This window comes from Neophocaena asiaeorientalis, unplaced genomic scaffold, assembly GCF_003031525.2.
Source record: "Neophocaena asiaeorientalis asiaeorientalis breed wild unplaced genomic scaffold, Neophocaena_asiaeorientalis_V1.1 scaffold594, whole genome shotgun sequence".
NCBI lineage: Eukaryota > Metazoa > Chordata > Mammalia > Artiodactyla > Phocoenidae > Neophocaena > Neophocaena asiaeorientalis.
In genome coordinates this window covers 574,552-593,665 of record NW_020175066.1, presented here as the reverse complement: position 1 = coordinate 593,665, position 19,114 = coordinate 574,552, and the positions used below count along the sequence as shown (strand labels likewise).

At 44.5% G+C, this 19,114-nt stretch overlaps 1 protein-coding gene across 1 annotated transcript in view; it reads right to left on the bottom strand.

The window, feature by feature from the left end:
- GATB (glutamyl-tRNA amidotransferase subunit B) overlaps positions 1-19,114 on the bottom strand; it is a 74,962-nt gene that overhangs the window by 45,880 nt on the left and 9,968 nt on the right. Inside the window, exon 3 of the mRNA XM_024764057.1 lies at positions 753-866. Within this exon, the coding sequence (XP_024619825.1) occupies positions 753-866 (114 nt within the window). The remainder of the gene's footprint in view (positions 1-752; positions 867-19,114) is intronic.

Here is a 19,114-nt window from a genome sequence, read left to right as displayed (position 1 = left end):
CACCCCCCCCCCCAACCCCCGCCTTCAGTTCAGAGAGAATAACGTGAAGCAATATCATCACTACTGATTTCCTAAGCCTCAAGAAGGGCCACACTTACTATCAGAGGCTCAGAGCAAATCAAACATTATTTAGGGAAACACACTTGACATTACAGTTTTGGTTCAGTTCAGTATTATGAAAAATTGGCTCTAGTTCACACTGGCTTTCCTCTTAAAGAAAAAACCTTTCTAATTTTAAGGAAAAAGCAGGTTAATATTGGGTTTACTGCTCGGCCAATTACTGCCGTTCATCCAGGCTTCCGGTTCACGTTTCTGCTTGCTCTTGCCCACTTACTCAGTACTTGGGGACGACATGAATGTCTGCAGAGTAGCTGGTCCTGTTACTGGGACCTCCAACTTAACAGAGGGACGCTCTCGCTCCGTCTCCGGAGCCACAGGAGGCACTGACTGCTGCATCAGCCACGGAAGTAGCTTCTGTCCTAACGACAATTAGCACCAAGCCCCACAGCTGGGCTGAGCCTGAGAGCGCGGGCTGCTTCCCCTCCGCAGTCAGTCAGGAGCGAGCCGCCAGAAGCAGAGCCGGCGATCAGGACCCTGGCATCCAATCTAGTAAACGTCAGGGGGCACTGGCTTCATCAGGCCGGGCAGGGCCTCCCGCTGGGATGGATGGAGCTCTGGCTGAAGAGGCACTCAGCCCCAGCTCTGGGTGGGTGGACAGACGGATGGATGGACGGAGGGCAGAGCATACTCACAGGGAGGTCTGCGTAGAAGTAGTGCTTCCGGTCAAACAAGGACCTCCTGTTGATGTGGCAGTCCAGGGCCAGGCCGGTCATCACGGCTGCTTCCACACACCGCCTGTTTAGGACCTGGGGGGACAGAACACGCGGCTCCTCTCAGACCCACCTTCTGAACAAACGCTCCTCCGCCGAGCGGACGTCCTCCCCGAATCTGGCCATCCGGCCCTTCAATGGGCATCAGCTCTGGTTCTGTGTAGGCAGCTCGGCTTACAAGCCGACTCAGTGTATCTGGAGTCGGAGCTAGTTTATATAAAAAAGAAGATGCATGCGGTGGTGGGTCCCATTGGGCACCTAGTAACTGCCACATCGGGGGTCCTTCCCCCCTACCCATACCTGACATGACATCAAAGTTAACAGGGAAGGTCCCAGAAAAGCTCAGCAGAGTGGTTACTACAGGAAATAAACTTAATGTCACTGCCTCTGCTAGAAGAACAAGGAGCCGCTCAGAACACACAGGAGGCACTGATTCCTGAGAGGAGGGTTTGAGAAGCAGCTCTCCAAACAACCTTGGTGAGGTTGGGAGACACTGTGACACAGAAAGAATGAACTTCTGGAAACGACAGGACTGCAGCTATCTCCTCAAGGGCTGGGAAATGCCGCACTCCTGCCTCCTACTCTCGGTCCAGGCCTGGCCAACTTCCTAGAAGTGGAGGCTGAGCGTGCTCCCCACTCACCTCCCCAAGCTGCTGGTCCCTCCAGGGCTCCTGGGGCTCCTGAGCTCCTTCTGGATCTCACCCTGTCTCGCTTTCAGGAGCAAAAGACCAAGAAAGGGCTGGCCAACTTTCTGGCTCCAAGGGACGTAAACAGCTCTTAGCACTTTGGTGGGGGGGCGGGGTGCGTAGGTGGCTGGAATGAGGTAGACAACTAGAGATGAGAAGAAAGAGCATTCAGCTCTGGAGTCAGGTCCAGACCCCACTTCTGCTGTGCAGATGTACAGCTGGGGGTTGGAAGCCTCAGTTTCCTCACCTCTGAGAGAGGGGTTCAATGTCTACCTTGCAGAGGGGACAAAGTCACAGCTGGCAAATCTCCTCCACAGCAGGAATTCAATACATGGTTCATTTTCCCTACACTGCTTCGGGGCAAGTTTTGAGGACATTATGCTTGCTGATGAAACATATTTCTATTTTTTATTAGATTATTTATGGTATTCTTTAGTGTATTTACTATGTTATTATCTACGTAGGACTTTCCAGTTAAGCTTTTTTACATCCGCCGTTTTATTTCAGCCCCACAGCAACCCTATAAAGAGGGAATTTGTATTATTCCAATATGTCAGAAAAAGAAAAAACTAAGGCCCAGGGAGACCAAGAGACTCACTGGAATCTCAGAGCAGAAAATGTTAAAGCCAGCTCGAGAGTCCGCAAATGCCCTTGCCCAGAGGGTGACAAACAGAATAGAATCCCTGTGGTGCGGGGACCAGGCACCCAGACACAGGCAGGACTTGTTGATCAAACACGCAGATTGTAAAAACAAATCTGTACAAGAAAATGTAAGAGGTGTCTCTACTCATTGCAACATACAACCCCCAAAAGAAAAAGCCAACAGCAAACCTCCCTCCTAATAACATCATCACGTGCCTGGTTGTGGAAACCGGGTTACAAAATGGAGCCATCTCACAGCTTCCATTTGGAGCTCTTCATTCTGGGCCAAATAATATTGTCAGCTCTGCAGTTATAATGGTTTTCACGATAAGATGTGTGTGCGGCGTGAACAGGATGCTCTAATTATTGATGTTTTCACTTGCTAATGTTTGGCATTTTGCTGAACACTTGTTACTGCAATACAAACAGAGCTGGTGGAAGATCCTGCCAAATCCAAGCCCGAAAATCTGACCCGGGTCAAGGCACACGAGAACCTGAGGCTGGGGTCCCGGCCCCGAGCCCCACTCCTCCGGGGCTGGGCCGCGGCATGGGTGTGCTTAGAAGCTGCCCGACTGGCTGTCTGTCCAGTTCTTGCTTCATTACTCTCACTGTTTTCTAACCACTGCTTCCTCTCTCATCTCTGTCCAGTCTGCCCCTTTGGGGCCAACCTGCTTCCTTCTAGGCATGAAGAGAGCCCAGGTCTGTTTTGCTTGCTAATTTCTGAGTGTGCATTGCTAATAAACACCCCTCACCTGGTGCTGTGCGGGAGTGAAGAGTCGTGGGTGATCACAGACTCTCACTGCCCCTGCATGCACATGAGTACATGAGCACTTGATAAACCATCAATTTCCAAAGAATAAGAATTCAGTAAAACACACAAACATTACAGCAATATTGAATATACTTTCATCTTTTTGGGATGATTTAGAAGGCTTGGAGCACTTCAGGGTCAGAATTATAAGCATCAATCATCACCACACTACAGTTGCACAGAAGGGCTAGTAAATAGAGAGTGCCAGTTAAAAGAATGCCAAGAAAAAAGAATTTATTGCGATCCTAGTCAAGCTGCTTGTGACAGATGGAGGTCCAGGTCAGCATGTTCTGAGGAGAGGATGCAGAATTGGAAACTTCAACTGGGGCTGTCTTTATTCCAAAAAATGTCTTCAGTGTCTACACAATACTAGGCTTTAGGAATGCAGAGGGACATAGGACTCCGTTGCTGGCCTCAATGAATGTGCATTGAGGACATGAACCTGCTGGCACATCCTACATCCTTTGCAAGTTCATGTTCCACGTGAGGATGATCCTGCTAAAAATGCAAATCTTATGGCATCTGTTGCCTAATATCATTCAGCGGCCCCCATGTCCACATGATAAAGGCCAAGCTTTTACACGGTCTAGCTCCAGCCTCCATTTTCAATTTTATCTCCTATCACATATCCCCCCACCCAACCCCACCCCACGGTCCAGTTCTCCTGTAAACCATGCTGATTGCTGACTTGCCCTATTCCTACTCACAATCTACTGAGATGTCACCAAGTCTGTGCAACGTTCCTTACGCTTCTTCCTATGTACCTCTCTGACCTTCTACATGCTTCCATTTGTGCTTGTATCACAGTGGATTAGATGTGTTTACATATATTTCCACTAAACTAAGTTTCATGAGAACGGGAATTGTCTGTTCAGCCTTGGACCCCTGGAGCCTCATACAGAACTGAAAGGCAGTGGTGCTCAATGTGTGTTGAACTCAAATGAGGAGGGAGGTGATGGGTATCCACGGAGGGTCTCAGAGAGGCAGTGATACCTCACTCTCCTCCAAGGTGTTACCTGCCACCTGCTGGCCTTCAGACTTATTTCTGAAAGTGCTCTGAAGTGATGACCAATCACGTATGATACGATCAAAGAGGTAACTCAAAAACTCCAAAGACTAACTTGTCCTGAAGAAGCCTGTTACAGAATTTTCTTTGCAATTAACATAAAGTGACTACAAAGGAGCTCACGGCTAACCCCAACAGCTTTTGTGTGGAAGGAAAGCAATGCTTCTTGGAACTCACACAGCACAACTGTCTCAGGTGAGCCTCAGGACACCTCGCTCTGCGTTCGGGAACCATCAACAGCAAGTGCTGACTGCACTCAGCCTGTGTCAGGAGGTGTGCTCTGCGCACCACACGCATGTGCCGTTTAATCCCCTCGGTGGTCCTAGGGCAGATACTCTTATAATCCTCATCTTACCCATAATGAAGGGAAACACAAGAGATTAAGTAACTTGGCCCAAGGCGACACACACGGTAAGTGGCAGAGCCAGGATGTCAGACCCCCAGAACCCAGGCTCTGGGCTACACTCATCGTAAGCCTTCAAAGAATGAAGTGCATTAGTGTTAGCTCTCAAGACCCTAACTTCAGGCCATAACTCTGCAGCAGCGGCTCAGACCAAACCCTTCCGTTTCCAGTATTTTCTTCCTGCCAGTTTCTACCTGCATAGTCTTGTTTTCAGATGTCAAGCTCTTAGAGGGTGAGCCTCGTGTTCTTTGAACTTTGTAGAACACTCTGTACACAGGCTCTGGCATGTGGGAGCTGGAGAGTGAGTGGACCTACAGTTTTTCTCAATCAGCAGGGGATGTTGTATTGCTCGACTTCTGAAACCTTTAGACACAAGTATCTGTGAAACGATTTATTGAATAAGTGAAGAGCTAATTCCTTAATCGGAAGTTAAGAAAGGTATGAGAGGCGGAGGCAGGAGATGAGACAGCCAATAAATGTCATGACCAGCAGAGAGACTGGGCATATCACGGCCAGAAAAAGGATACAGGGTGAGGGGGTAGTGAATGGTTTTTAAAAAGAATCATCACTTGTTCGGCTTGTTTGAAAAATAAGCAGTCCTGAAACCGTAACTTGTGTGGAACCTAAAATATATCCAGCGCATAAGGCAGCATAAACAGCCCAGAAACATCATGAGACCTCCAAGGACACGCTGTGACCACAGTATGAGAAGCAGTTTTCGAGTTTTAAGACTTACTTAGCCTAACCAAAGAAACATTTCCTGATCTCTGAGCACAACAATCGTTTAATCATTTAATGACAACTCCCAACACATACAAGATAAATAATCAAGTAATTCATATTCTACTTTCTTAGTCTGTCTTGATTTTTTCCCCTCCTCCCAAATCCTCTGATTTAATTCAGGCCTCCATTCAAACAATCCCCCCTCCAATCAAGAATTCTGCACCTGCCACCTGGCCAGGTGTCTCTACCTCCACCCCCAGCCCTATAATCTCTCCTCCACACCCATTCAAGAGTGATCTTTCTAAAGGATAAATCTGTTCATGTAATTCCCCTGCTTAATATCCTTCTTCCCTCCTCCCCACCACCGAAAGGATAAACTCAAGTGCTTGGCGGAGTCTTCAGTGCTTTTTGTGCCTTGGCCCATCATCGCCTCGCTGGCTTCCTCTCCCTCCACTGCCCCAACCCGACAGATGCTTGTGCAGCCCGGCACGTGACATGCTTTCATACAAACTGCTGCTTCTGCTGGGAACGCCCTTCCTCCTCAACCACTTGAGCAAGATCTTAGCACCTGGCAAGACTCCCGGTTGACCCACCAGTACCTCAGCGTAGGTATCCCTCCTTCTCAGCTCCCGTGCGCTCTGGAAGAGCACTGGCTCCCCAGCCAGGCTGAGCTCCCTGAGGGCAGTCAACTCATTTTATCTTCTTTGAGCCATTACCAAATGCAAACCAGCTGATTAAACATTAACTGAGGTAATGAATAATTTAGCATTCCCTTTATCAACATCCCAAACTCCATAAGCTATGAAATAAAAGCAAAACTGTTCTATAAAATGTGTCAGGAAAAAGCAACCACTCTTAGCATGTAAAATAGAACAGATTTCATGCAGAGACCTTATTACACAGATGACAGACGAGCCAGGATGTCAAAAAGGCAACTTAGAAGATTCTCAGCAGCAGGAAGACACTCATACCCCAGGGATGGAGGGGCTGGGTGGGGAGAAGCAGAAGCAGTGGACATGACCTCTCCACTACCTGTGATGCTGACAGAGGAAGAGGGAAGGAGAAATTCCCTGTTGCTTCTTTCCTCCCAGCTCCAGTCTTTCATCAGAGCCTCCCGCCCAACCAGTCGGAAGCCAGCTGATGGGGGCGGGTTGGGGGAACACTAGGACCGTCAGCCTGCGGGAGCACATGCCCCCCCCATCCCCGTCCGCCCTCCCGCCCCCCGGCAGTGATACTCAAAACAGCGGGGCGAATGGTGAGGCGAGGAACTGAGGAACGCAGGCCACGACCACACAGCAAATCCCATCCATTTTTATACTCACTTCTATGACTCCTTCTTTTGTTAAATATCTAATTGATCAAACGATGCCACTCTCAAGTCTATCCAATCAACATACAAATGAAAATCTTGTGGACTCCTTTTTCACATACGGGTATCCAAGAATTACGAAATATCACTAATTTATAAGGAGGATTTGTGATAACTCAACTTGGGTTGGACCGAACTCTAAGGTGACATTGACTATTAGGAAACGATTTGCTAAGTAAGTTCACGGAATGAAGAAGACTCCATAACTTATTCAGTCAATAAAACATTCCTTAGGATTTTAGCACATTTACGTGAAATTCTACAAATTACAAATAAATCAGTTCACAGAAGTCAGTCTTGGGGACCTATGCCAGGAAATATTTTGTGATACACTTCAAAGGAGTAAAACTGCATAGTCTTCAAAATAGTTTGTAGTTCACACCATTTCTCTCCCCTTCCTCCTTTACCCTCAACTGGCGACCCAACAGTAACATGATACCCAAAGTTAGCCCAGTGGGTACCAGTACCTCCTTAAAAAATTGAGGCAACATGACAAGACTAGTGTAACTCACTGAAAATCCAGTTAGCAACTCCTCTGGATCATTCACACAAAGACTCTAAGGTGATGTTTTACAAAAATCCCAAGTGGCAATTACTCTATGAAATTAATGCTATACATGACAAACCTGATGATTAAGATATAGCATGGTAAATGCTTTAATTTATGGAGAGAAAGTAATTAAGATTTATTAAGTAAAAATAAGGCACTAAAACGTGCTTTTATTTTACTGCTAACCATAAATTTGTCTCAAAGCACGAACTCCCTCTGATTCATATTCAAAGCGAAAGGTCCCACACAGATAAATTTTCATTATGGTAAAGAAAGTTGTTCCCCATCCCATCGCCTCCCCCCACCACATTCCTTCTCATCCTTGAGCTCTTTTATCATCACCGGATACAAATACAAACACTTTGAGCACTGATGACTAAGCTTGCTAAAACTGCTCAGTTAAGACAATTTTTTAAAAAGTGGACTCCTATCATCAAAAGTTACCAGGTTTCTGTAGATACTAAATATTTATCTAGATATGCCCACATAAATATATATGTTCTTTACCTCTAAACACGGGCATTGCCTCAGGAAAAGGAGAACGTGAACGCAACAATTTTTCTTTTGTTTAAATCCCTCTTTCACAAAAGGGAAAAAAACATCAAATATCCATCACAGGAAACAATTCTTGTTCAAAGAGGAGGGGTGTGGTCTAGCAGTTTCAGGGGTCCCTCAGCTCCACGATCCTCTCTGTTCTCAGCCCTCTTGTACCAATTCCACTCCCCAGGATGGGTCAGGATCAAGGGCAAGGATATTTCCTTGGTCCAAAGTGCCAGAAGGCCCACTCTCCTCACTTGGGATTCCATTCTCCTCCTGCCCCCGCCTCCCTGGCAAGGTCAGGTGGCCTAGGGCTGGTACCCACACTCTCCCCACAAGGAAGGGCTGGAGAGGGCAGCCTAGACCAGCTTGGCCTTTGACACTGGAGCAATCCCTCTTACTTTTCCATGCACCATTGGGATACTAGGACCTGACATTCACCTCTGGGCTTGTAGGAGAAAGAAGGGAAAGATCCAGGCGTCCCTCTAGCCCAGGGAAAAAGAGCTCTCACGTGACACAGCCTGGTTTGTTCGGACTTCACTTTGGGGTTGGAGGCCAAGCCAACTACTACAGTGTTCACTTGTGGAGCCTCAGACCTGGCCAGGGAGCCAGGTTAGAGAGGAAGGTTTGAGAATGGTTGGCAGCCAGTGAAGAGCAAGACTGGGAGTGCAGGTTGGCTGGTCTCCGTTCCTTGTTCCCAGAGCACTCTGGGCAGTTACTAGCACGGCAGTTATCCTGATCTCGAGAAGACAAACTGGGTCGAGACTGAGTCTGAAAGACCTGAACCTGTCTTCTCTCTACATCAGCTGTGTGACCCTGCACAAATCACCTAACCTCTCTCAGCCTCAGTTTTCTTATCTGCGAGGGGAAAAAAATAACTATTTTGCAGGATTGTTTGGTGAATTCCATAAAATTACTCGACAAATGGTATTCAGTACACACTAGTTTCAGAATGGAAGTGTTATTAAATGCAAAACGCCCAAATCAACTGAATCTTTCATATGCAAGCTTTTCTAAGAGGCAAGGGAATCTAATAAGAAAGGGTCTAAACAGTTCCACAGACCCATTAGTCTGGATTTACAATCCAAAGTACGGCACAACAGATGCTGAAATTACGTATTATGTCAAACATCATACTTCCCGCTTAAATGATAACCAACACTTTTGTGATAATTAGTTTGTTATCTGCAGAGGAATAGAGACCATATTTCTTAACGCCTCAGGAAGCTTATATGACTTCATTTTCTCTGTTTTATCGTGAAGCAAAATAAACCTGTGGCTGGAAAAAGCTCCCATTCTTAAGTGAGAGAAACTACCTTCTGACAAGCTGAACAGTTAGACACCAGATAACTGAGTCCATTTTTACTGCCGTCTCACTGTTGCCCACCACATATCTGTGACTTCCTGTCTTCTAAGATAGCAGCTACTTTTGAAATTCAAAGAGAGTCTGCGGAGAAGAGATGTAGGAAGGCATGAAGGAGACATGGGAATCACGTTTTAAAAAATCACTATCCTGCAGCAACATGGATGGACCTAAAGATTATCATACTAAGTGACCTAAGTCAGAAAGAGAAAGACGACGACAAATGCCACATGATATCACTTATACGTGGAATCTAAAATATGACACAAATGAACCTATCTACAAAACAGAAACAGGCCCACAGACATAGAGAACAGACTTGTGGTTGCCAAGGGGGAAGGGGGTGGGGGAGAGATGGAGTGGGAGTTTAGGGTTAGCAGATGCAAACTATTATATACAGAATGGATATAATAAACAACGTCCTACTGTATAGCACAGAGGTCTATACTCGATATCCTATGATAAACCATAATGGAAAAGAATATTAAAAAAGAGTGTAGGGTTTCCCTGGTGGCGCAGTGGTTGAGTGTCCGCCTGCTGATGCAGGGGACGCGGGTTCGTGCCCCAGTCCGGGAAGATCCTGCAGGCCACGGAGCGGCTAGGCCCGGGAGCCATGGCCGCCGAGCCTGTGCATCCGGAGCCCGTGCTCCGCAATGGGAGAGGTCACAACAGTGAGAGGCCCGTGTACCGCAAAAAATTAAAAAAAAAAAGAGTGTATATATAACTGAATCACTTTGCTGTATGGCAGAAATTAACACAACATTGTAAATCAACTACACTTCAATTAAAAAAATAGTTTGTTCAGGGGAAAAAAATAACTCCCTTTTTTAAAAAATTAATTAATTTATGTATTTTTGGCTGTGTTGGGTCTTCGTTACTGCGCACGGGCTTTCTCTAGTTGCAGCGAGCGGGGGCTACTCCTCGTCTTGGTGCGCAGGCTTCTCATTGTGGTGGCTTCTCTTGTTGCGGAGCACGGGCTCTAGGCACGCGGGCTTCAGTAGTTGTAGCTCATGGGCTCCGTAGTTGTGGCTCACAGGCTCTAGAGCGCAGGCTCAGTAGCTGTGGCACACAGGCTTAGTTGCTCTGCAGCATGTGGGATCTTCCCGGACCAGGGCTCGAACCCGTGTCTCCTGCATTGGCAGGCGGATTCATAACCACTGCGCCACCAGAGAAGTCCCAGTAACTGTCCTTTTTGAATAAAACTTTGGGATTGGGCCAGGATCTTTAATGCAGAAAGATTTCCCCCAACTTTAACTCTGAATATTTGTCTTTCTCTTGTTATAGCTTTTAAGAAGAGTATATTACTATTAAAAAGGCTAAAGCATACAAATCCATTCATTTTAGATCATTGCCCCTACACTGAAACTGCCACATCTTTTCTAACCTACCCTAAAATTTACTCCCAAGACCTAGAGATTCAATGGAATGACAAACTTTTTCATATTAAGAGTAATCAGTGATAGTGATAAGAAACATTAATTTCATGAATGAAAAGCTCTAATGACCCAGAAAGAGATCTACTTTTATCTTTACATAAAAGGTTAGTACTTAGTTGAAACCTCTGACTATTGCTGAGAAACAAAGCAACTGGCTTGAACCAACTGAACTCTAAAAAATGCTAGCTAGGTATTCACTACTGGTATGGACAGGGAAGTTGGATAGGGAACAAGGCCTGTGAATATCGAAAGCAATTCCTAGAGACACTTGCCATTCTACTGAAAGTGCACTAGCTCTGTTCCTCAGTCCCAGGAATGCCCTGAGGAGTGAGCCTTTGGAAGAGTCTATCAGGACACAAGTTATCAGGAAGAAAAAACCATCCTGTATTTTATGCATCCAGTAGGTATACGGCATCTCGTTAGAGGCTTCACGGCAAGCCATGAAATCATGGAGGCTAAAAGGGAAAAAAAAGAAAAAAGCCAAACTTTTATAAGGCAGACCCCCTATTTCCTTAGTTATGTTTACTTCAAGAGTAGGTAATTAAAGAACTGGCCTGGATTCTAAACAGATGTCAATGTCATGAAGGGAAAAAAAGGGAAAGCAGGAGGAAGAGAGTGGGGAGAGAGAAAGAAAGGGAAACGACAAAGAAAAAGAAAAAATGAGACTAAAGAGTCATGACAGCTAAATGTGGTGTGTGATCTCTGACTGGATCCTGGGTTGGGAAGAAGTAAATAAAGGATAATACTAAGATGACCATGAACTGTGTCTTGGATAACAGTATTGTAACCAGGTTAAGCTTTTTTGAGTGTGATAATTATACAGCCATCAATAAGAGCACGTTTTTGTTCCTAGGAGACAGATGCTGAAATATTTGGGGGTGAAGGGCCATGATGTCTGCAGCTTACTCTCAAATGGCTAATCCAAAGGGAAAAAAAAATCTAGGTGCAGGATGGACGTTCAATGTACTATTCTTTCAACTTTTCTATAAGTTTGAATTCTTTGGAAATAAAAGGTCTGGGGGAGGAAGAAAGGAATAGATAATTCTTCTACCTAAGAGGATGGGGAGATGTTACAAGCCTTAAAGTCAGGAGGAGAGCCTAGAGGAGGCTGGAGTTATTTAAACTGATGCTAACTTGTAAACCATACATGTGTACTGGAAGCTCCCATTCAGCATTGCTGAAAATCAGTTGTAGAAAAGAAAATATTCTACTTACTATAATGTCTAAACTTTCCTATGCTGTCAACACATTAAGTTCCTTGTGTAGATAATGAAGTATATAGTACAACACTCGTAGGACTATTAAGTATTTCATTTTACATGTGAAAAATCTGTTAACGGGGAATTCTGTACCATCTATATGGAAGTATAGACAACATATATATAAACAAGAATATGAAAGGAAGACGTGTTCTTTTACCTGGTAGGAAAATAATTTTCTCCAGTTATATCTTTTCTAGCTGAAAAATACTTTTAGCGTCTCCCAAATTTGTATAGGTATCTTATTTTCTGTTAATGCTTCCATTCTGTTGCCTCACTATGTAAATATACAGGCAATTTCTCAATTTGTGCTTCTCTGAAATACATCTGTGATGAAGTTGTCATTCATGCTGTTGTAAGCTGTGCCATTTTAAGTGCTGAAACCTACTGGCCACTATAAAATAGAAGTACTATCTGTATTAATATTTTAATGGTGCAAAGTTAAGAATATGAGTACCATAATAACAAGTAACATTTACATGCCACTTGAGAGTTATGAAGTGCTTTCATATACAGTAACTTCTCTGCATAGAAGTAAAAATGGAAAAGAACAAGAAATACGTAAATAAGAGAGCTAGCTAGCTGTGATAAGTAAACAAAGGTTATGAGTGATGACAGGCATCTTAAATGTTTACAACCAGCTATAAAGGAAAAATTCCCTGTTGTGCTGTCAGAAATGAACAATTAGCAAATTCTGCAGAAGGGAATGAAGTCTAGTGCTTTATGCTAAGAATGGGAACCAGGCAAGTCTCGCTTCTATTTTTAACTGGGTTCCCGACCTCTTTGTGACCTTGCATAAGTCCAGAAGGCCCTCAATTTCTTCTCCTACCAACTGGGGTTGGAGAACCAACCTTGCTCACTTGGGTGGCCTATGAGTTGGCAAGCATCACGGAAAATTCAAGATGCTGTTGACAATCACATATTACTGCCTGTCTGCGTCTCCTGAGAAAGCTGCAGAGCATAACAAAGACTCTTGATTGACTATGCTTTCTGCTTTTATACTTGAGAAAAGAGATTCATGCATCAAAATTTGGAATAGAGTAATTTTAAGGCTCCTGGGAACACTAACGTTTTCTGATTCCCACTTATTCTCCCTGCCCCAGCACCCAGGCCTTATTATAAGGATGCAACCAGTGGTGGAAGGCTGGGAAACATGAAGGCTCGCTAGCAAGAACCCTCTGCCATGAGTAACAAAACGCTCTTTAGAGGAGCCCAGCCTGACCACACTAACTATGCCAGAATCACCAAGCCTAGGCTTGTCATATTTGGGATGCCAATGGCAAATGACTTCTTAACTTGGCCAAGGTTTTTAAAAGAGCTAAGGAGAAAAATTCCCCAAGATGCTGCAGTGTAGAGAATAGCCAACTTCTTCCCCCAAACTAAATATGAAGCTGAAAATACATCTGGAGATGGTCAAGTAAGAAAGGTCTATCCCAACGGCCTCAGAAGACAGGTGTATATACCTGTGGTGTGGAGAAAGAATTCCACAGAACCCACCCCAAAAGAGTATCTCACACCTACTCCCAGATGCAAGGCAGACACAGTAAAACTGGCTCGGGCTAATGAAGGCAGAACTGGGCATCCTCCATTCTCCTGCCCCCATGTTTCCATGTGGCTGGATTCTGCTCTCTATTCCATATTCTTTTGTCCTCAAAGAGGAGTGACTTTTCTGACGAGTGACTGTGGGAAAAGGAATTGAGCACAAGTGGTCGGCTCCTTATGGCCCAGCATTTTTATTACAGGCTCTAGTAGAAATCACCAGAACACAGCCCGTCTCAGCTCTTTCTGATCAGCATGCCCCCCGAGCTGGTATATTCTGGTTTGCTCTGGCCATGTGATAAGCCTTCTGCAAGTGAAAGGCCTATGGTTTTGGGGGAGCTGAGTTTAACAACTGAGGCAGAAAGTACTAGAAGCCATTTGGATATATCATGTTACATTTTTCAATCAAGCTGTTATCAGTAATGAAGCTGGTAGGTTCATCTCCATTTGTCTTAATTCTATGCTGATTTCTCAATTGGTTCTGACTCAAGATGGGAAGGGAGTATTATTTTTATTGATGCCCTAAAACCGCACAATATCTTCCTGGAAACTCTTTTCTAGTACTCATTAAACCAATCCAGAAACCCCAACAGCACCACCAATGACTCCACAGGGCAGAAGAAACCTGAGAGCGCCAGCTGCCGTGGCTGAGGATGCATGCCCTGTGGGTGCAGAGCTTTTACAGGTCTGCTGCAATTTTTTAAGCTCTGGAACTGTCCGTGGAAGAAAAATGAATGGTACCCAGCTGCATGATTTCAGGCTGCATTTTTATTATAGGCTTCTAGCGTAAATCACCAGAACAAAGCCAGTATGAGCTGCTTGAATGGCAGAGACAAAAACTATGTCACAGAACAGTGTTAGGTAATTTTTTAAACTACTATATATTTATATCAACAAAAGACATCTAAGCTTTCGTACTCCTGGGCACCTTTGGTAATGTGTTTTTAGTTCATTGTCTACACATTCCCACCTCGTTGTTTCAGCATTACAGACTTGTGGGTGCGGTGGTGTGCCAAATGCATTTTAAACACTTAGGAGTTCTAAGTAGAGCACTATCTTCTCTAACAAGGGCTTGGTGTTATTGTACTCAATGTCTCATCCAAGGGCATATCTGAGGGGAAAATAAACCTGCCTAATGGGATGTGGAAATGGGAGAAAAGCCCCAAGCCCAATACTGAAGGTGTCTTGCTCAGGAGTGAATCTCTGGGGAGATGAGGGTGCTGCCTGGAGACGTTCCTTTCCCAGAACAGAGCATGTGGCCGCGTCAGAGTCACCTGCGGAGAAGGCCAGACGAGGTCCCTCAGGTTCCCTGAGGCCGGGGTGGAGGGGAAAACAACCCCTTGGCTTCCTTGTGGGTTCCCTCCACCAAAATCCACTGTCCCTCTTAATTCTACTGTCTTACTTTTTGTTGTCCCTTGAGAGGAACAAGATGGCATCACCATTTCCACACAAAGGTGAAGGGAACAATTAATTTAGGCTAAATTGCTTTTGGGAAGTGATAACCTTTAAAGGCAATGGGTGAGAGTGTGCATCCTTGCACAACCAGAGGGAATTTGGAAAGAGCTCAATCACTTGCTCTGTGTCTGTGATACGAGGACAGATAGGATGAGCTGGGAGGTGTACAGATCTCAGCCTCAGCTGCAATCAGAAGGGAAGGATATCTCGGTGGCAGAGGAAAGGACGCCTGAGAGAAACACAAAGATGCCTTTCCTGTCCCATTCGGAGCCTAAGTCGCTCACCTTCACAGCCTGGGCTGCAGACCCAGCTACATGGTCACACCCTCTGTTCCCTCCTGTAAAGTTTCAATTGTAGTAAAGTCTCAGCCCAGACTCAGGTTAAAACAAAACAAAAAAGTCTGCCCTAAGAATTGATTGCCACAACCTGCTCTCAGGCGAACCTGGGGTTCTAATTTACTAACTCTGTGGTCAGGGAACCCCCAAGCTAAAAGATAAACATGAAAAATGGCCTGGCTTAGACCTGGGGTATCTGGCAAAAGCCAAAGTAAAAGCTCTTTGGAGAGATTCACTCTTACCCCAACCAGAAGATTCCCACTAATAAAGTTCTGTCAAACATGACTTCATAATCCAAAATACAAAATACAACAAGAAGATCATCTACCATTTGCCAGAATCAGCAGACACACCAAAAAGCAGAACAAGACAGCCCAAGAACTTCAGGTAACAGAATTTCTGAACACAGGCTCTAAAATATTTAGATTTAAAGTTGCCAAAGAAATGAAGAACTGAATACATGAAAAAGGAACAAGATATTTTCAAAAAGACAGGAGAGATTAAAAAGAGAAAAACAGAATTTCTGTAAATAAAAGGTACTCTCAGTGAAAAACAAAAAACAACTCAGTGGGTATGTTAAAGAGTAGAGCATATATAACAAAGAGAGAATTAGTGAACTGGAAGAAAATGTAGAGAAAATTTCCCAGAATGAAACAATGATAAAAGATTCTAAAAGAATATTTCATTATGGCTATTATTTGCATGGTAAAATGTATAGCTGGGAGCTGCCCAGAGTCAGGGCTGCTCTCTTAGTTGCGGGTGGGGGGGGTGGTCTGGAGAAATCCAGTGTCTGGGACACTGAACTGGTAGCTTATTAGGTCAGATCTCCTTTCACCCATTCTTCTTTGGAAGCAGCACTCTTTTCCACTTTTCTCTCACCCCCAGATTTATATCTCTCACCTACTGGACACTAATAAATAGCACATATGATCAGCATCAATGCTGAACAGTCAATGCCTGTGTGTGTGTATAGTATGTGGACATACATCTATTAACATTACCACATATACACCAGTTGATGGTATCCATGTTTTGTAATATACACATACCTGCAAAATAATAGCACCTACATTAATCAGACTTCCAACAGTTATGGTAGAACAGAGACTGGAGGCTGAGCGTTAAACTGAGGTGAGAGAGAGAGAGAGATGGTCTGCACAGGCATAAATTTCAAACAGACTTGATGCCTTGCTGAAATCTTGCCATTACTGGAAACATTTGTAAATTATGAACAAATAGACTTGTATATCTCAAGACGTTTTATCAAACAAATATATTTCCTTTCCTATTTTTCTTCCCATTTTGCATCTCACATACAAAATATTACAAGTAGAGAGTTGGAATGACATTGATAAATAGGAAATAATTGACTCGAAGCAAATAACCTAAGATTCTGTCTATAATTCTACAGACAAATAATGATTTAATAAATTAAGGGAGATTCTGTATCAGAGTAAGGGGTCTTATTAGGTCAAAGCAATGAGCGAAGCTGAATGCCTGCTAATAAAAACAAAGAATGTTGTCCTTGGTTTAGCTGTAATCCTGCCTACCAGCAGGAAAATAGGCTGAGTAACCTTTTCAGTCTGAAGATTTATGATGGGATTCCACATAATTATAAAACTAAAGGTAAAATAAGATAAAGTGCCTGTAGTCCTAAGAAACATTCAGAAGAAGGGTCACTAATCAGAATGGAGAGGGGAGGTTGTAACCACCGGTAAAGACAGCAGCCTAAGTGATACAGAGCTGGTGGTGCAGACATGCTGGGGTGGGGGGGACATGGGGGATGAGGACAAGTATTATGTCTTCACACACAGACATTTACATACACATATAAATGTATAAATACACACAGCCAAGCTCGAAAGAAAGGAAATCTCCTGGGGCCCACATCACCCAGGGGTATAACTGCAGGAGACAGAACAGCAAAGGGGTTAAGAGCATGAACTTGGAAGCCAGACCACGGGGTTTGAATCTAGCTTGTCCACTTACTTTCTAACTGGGATAATGACAGGAGCTGCCTCATAAAGTTTATGAGGTTAAAATAACCACACACACATAAAGAAAGCACTCAGTAAATGTTAGTTGACTCTACTACCATCAGCATTGTTAACCACACTGAAGAGACACCAGTTGTTGGCGATTTCAAGCACCTGTGGCACAGAAGTCAAGGCTGGCATTCCACTGGGGGCAGGGAGCCGGGAGCCACAAAATCCTGGTCCAGCCAGAAAATCTTGTGCCACCAACTGAGGAGCTGATATGGAGGAAGCCACCCACCTAGAGTCCCTGGCCCTGCTCCTGGCGTGGGTGTGGGCTTGAAGGGCGGCACCATCCAAGCAGTGTGACAGCTGGGGGCCAATAAATGGACAGAGACACTGTCTGTTCAGTAAAGCCCAACGGGCCCTAACACGGTCACCATGAATTCCTTCCAGAGGTGCTGCCACAGTCCAGGGGCGAGTCTTTACGTGGAGATATCCCACTGAGTACTGAGCAGGATAAATAGAAACAAATCCATACCTGGACATATCCTGGCCAAAGCTATCAGAGAGGAAACACAGATTTCCTACAAAGGATACAGACTTCTCGTCGGCAGTAACAGACGTCTGAGGACAACAGAATCATGTCTTCCAAGCGCTGAGGGGACAGAACTGTCAGCTTGGGATTCTATATTGTCATTCAAGAGCCAGGGAGAAACAGAAGGGACTGGAGGCCAGAAAAGCTGAGAGAGTGGACCACCCAGACCCAGAACTCAAAACACACTAACAGAGGCAGGAAAGAGCACCCAGGAGGCGGAGTGTGAGATGCAAGAAACAGTGTTTGCTAGAGAAGGAAAAATCCGATGGGGGCCTCCTCAACCTTCCACGGCCCAACCCCAAAAGTTGCCTTTAGCTGTGGGTGGAGGGGCACCCCTTCCCTGAGGTTCCAGTGGGAGAGCTGTCTTTCTCCCTGTGCTCCAGGGACAGTTCCTGATTTCTCAGGTACCTGATTCTATCAATAATTTCCTCTCCCCTATATGTCACTCCTTTAAACCTAACTTTTGATTGTTTAACAAAATGTTAGAGGCACGTATTTAGAAATAATTCACAACGAAAAGCAGCAGTTCCCGCCACCGTCCGCCGCTAGTCCTGAACCACCTTCAGATCTTTGAGCTGTCATGTCTGGTATTTACCTTCCTATTTTTAAACAATATGCTGTGCCAGGGGACCTTTGGAAAATCCATCACTTTCCGGCCAAGGCTACTGGCCATTTGCCACGTAACAATCCTTCCTTAATCTGGGGAAAAGACAGACTTGACAAACTGTCCCAAGGACCCAATGTTCTTGTTTTTGGAATATGGAGCCACCAGACTAGGCCCATGCCATTCCCAAGAGATAATGTATATCAGTTACAAGGTGAGATATTTTGCAATACTTTTATGTTTTATTCTGTCCCATAGAATTTACCCGTGCTTGTTACTTTATCACATTTCTATTCAAGAACAACATAAGCCGCCCCTAAGTGCAAGCCCATGATGACCTGAATGACATCAAAGTAGAAAAGTCAGGTTGGTAGGTAGGTAAGTCATTCCACCCATGGGGAAGCAGGGACTCCTGCCACACGCCTGAACTTGGCTATGAAGGATCTAGAATGTGAATGAGGCTTTCCTCCTAAGAGTAGGGTAAGGGTGGGAGTTACAGGTGGGGGAAGAGGTGGGATGCTGTCACTTTTCGAACTTTGGGAACAAAAAAGAGAGAAATTTCACCAACAGGTGGCTGAGAAACCAGCAGAGGTGATATCTGACTATTACTTAATATTATCTTTATACAAAAACTTTTTAAAAAGTTTTGTTGAAAAACCTTTTGCCTAATAATTTGTCTCTTGGGAGCTCTAAATCTTTCACTCATTATCTTATTAAAAAAATAAAATGCTAAAAGAAATAATAACAGCCAATTAAAAAAACAAAACCAATCAATCAACTTAGGGCCTGAAAAGGAAAAAGAGGCTCCCCTTAATCTGTGGCCAAAAGTATTCCTAACGCATATTCTTACATTACTTTTTTCTTACTTTATCAATTTAGGACATGACTTCTGATTATGGTAGATAAGAATTTAGTTCTTTTACTTGCCAATATCC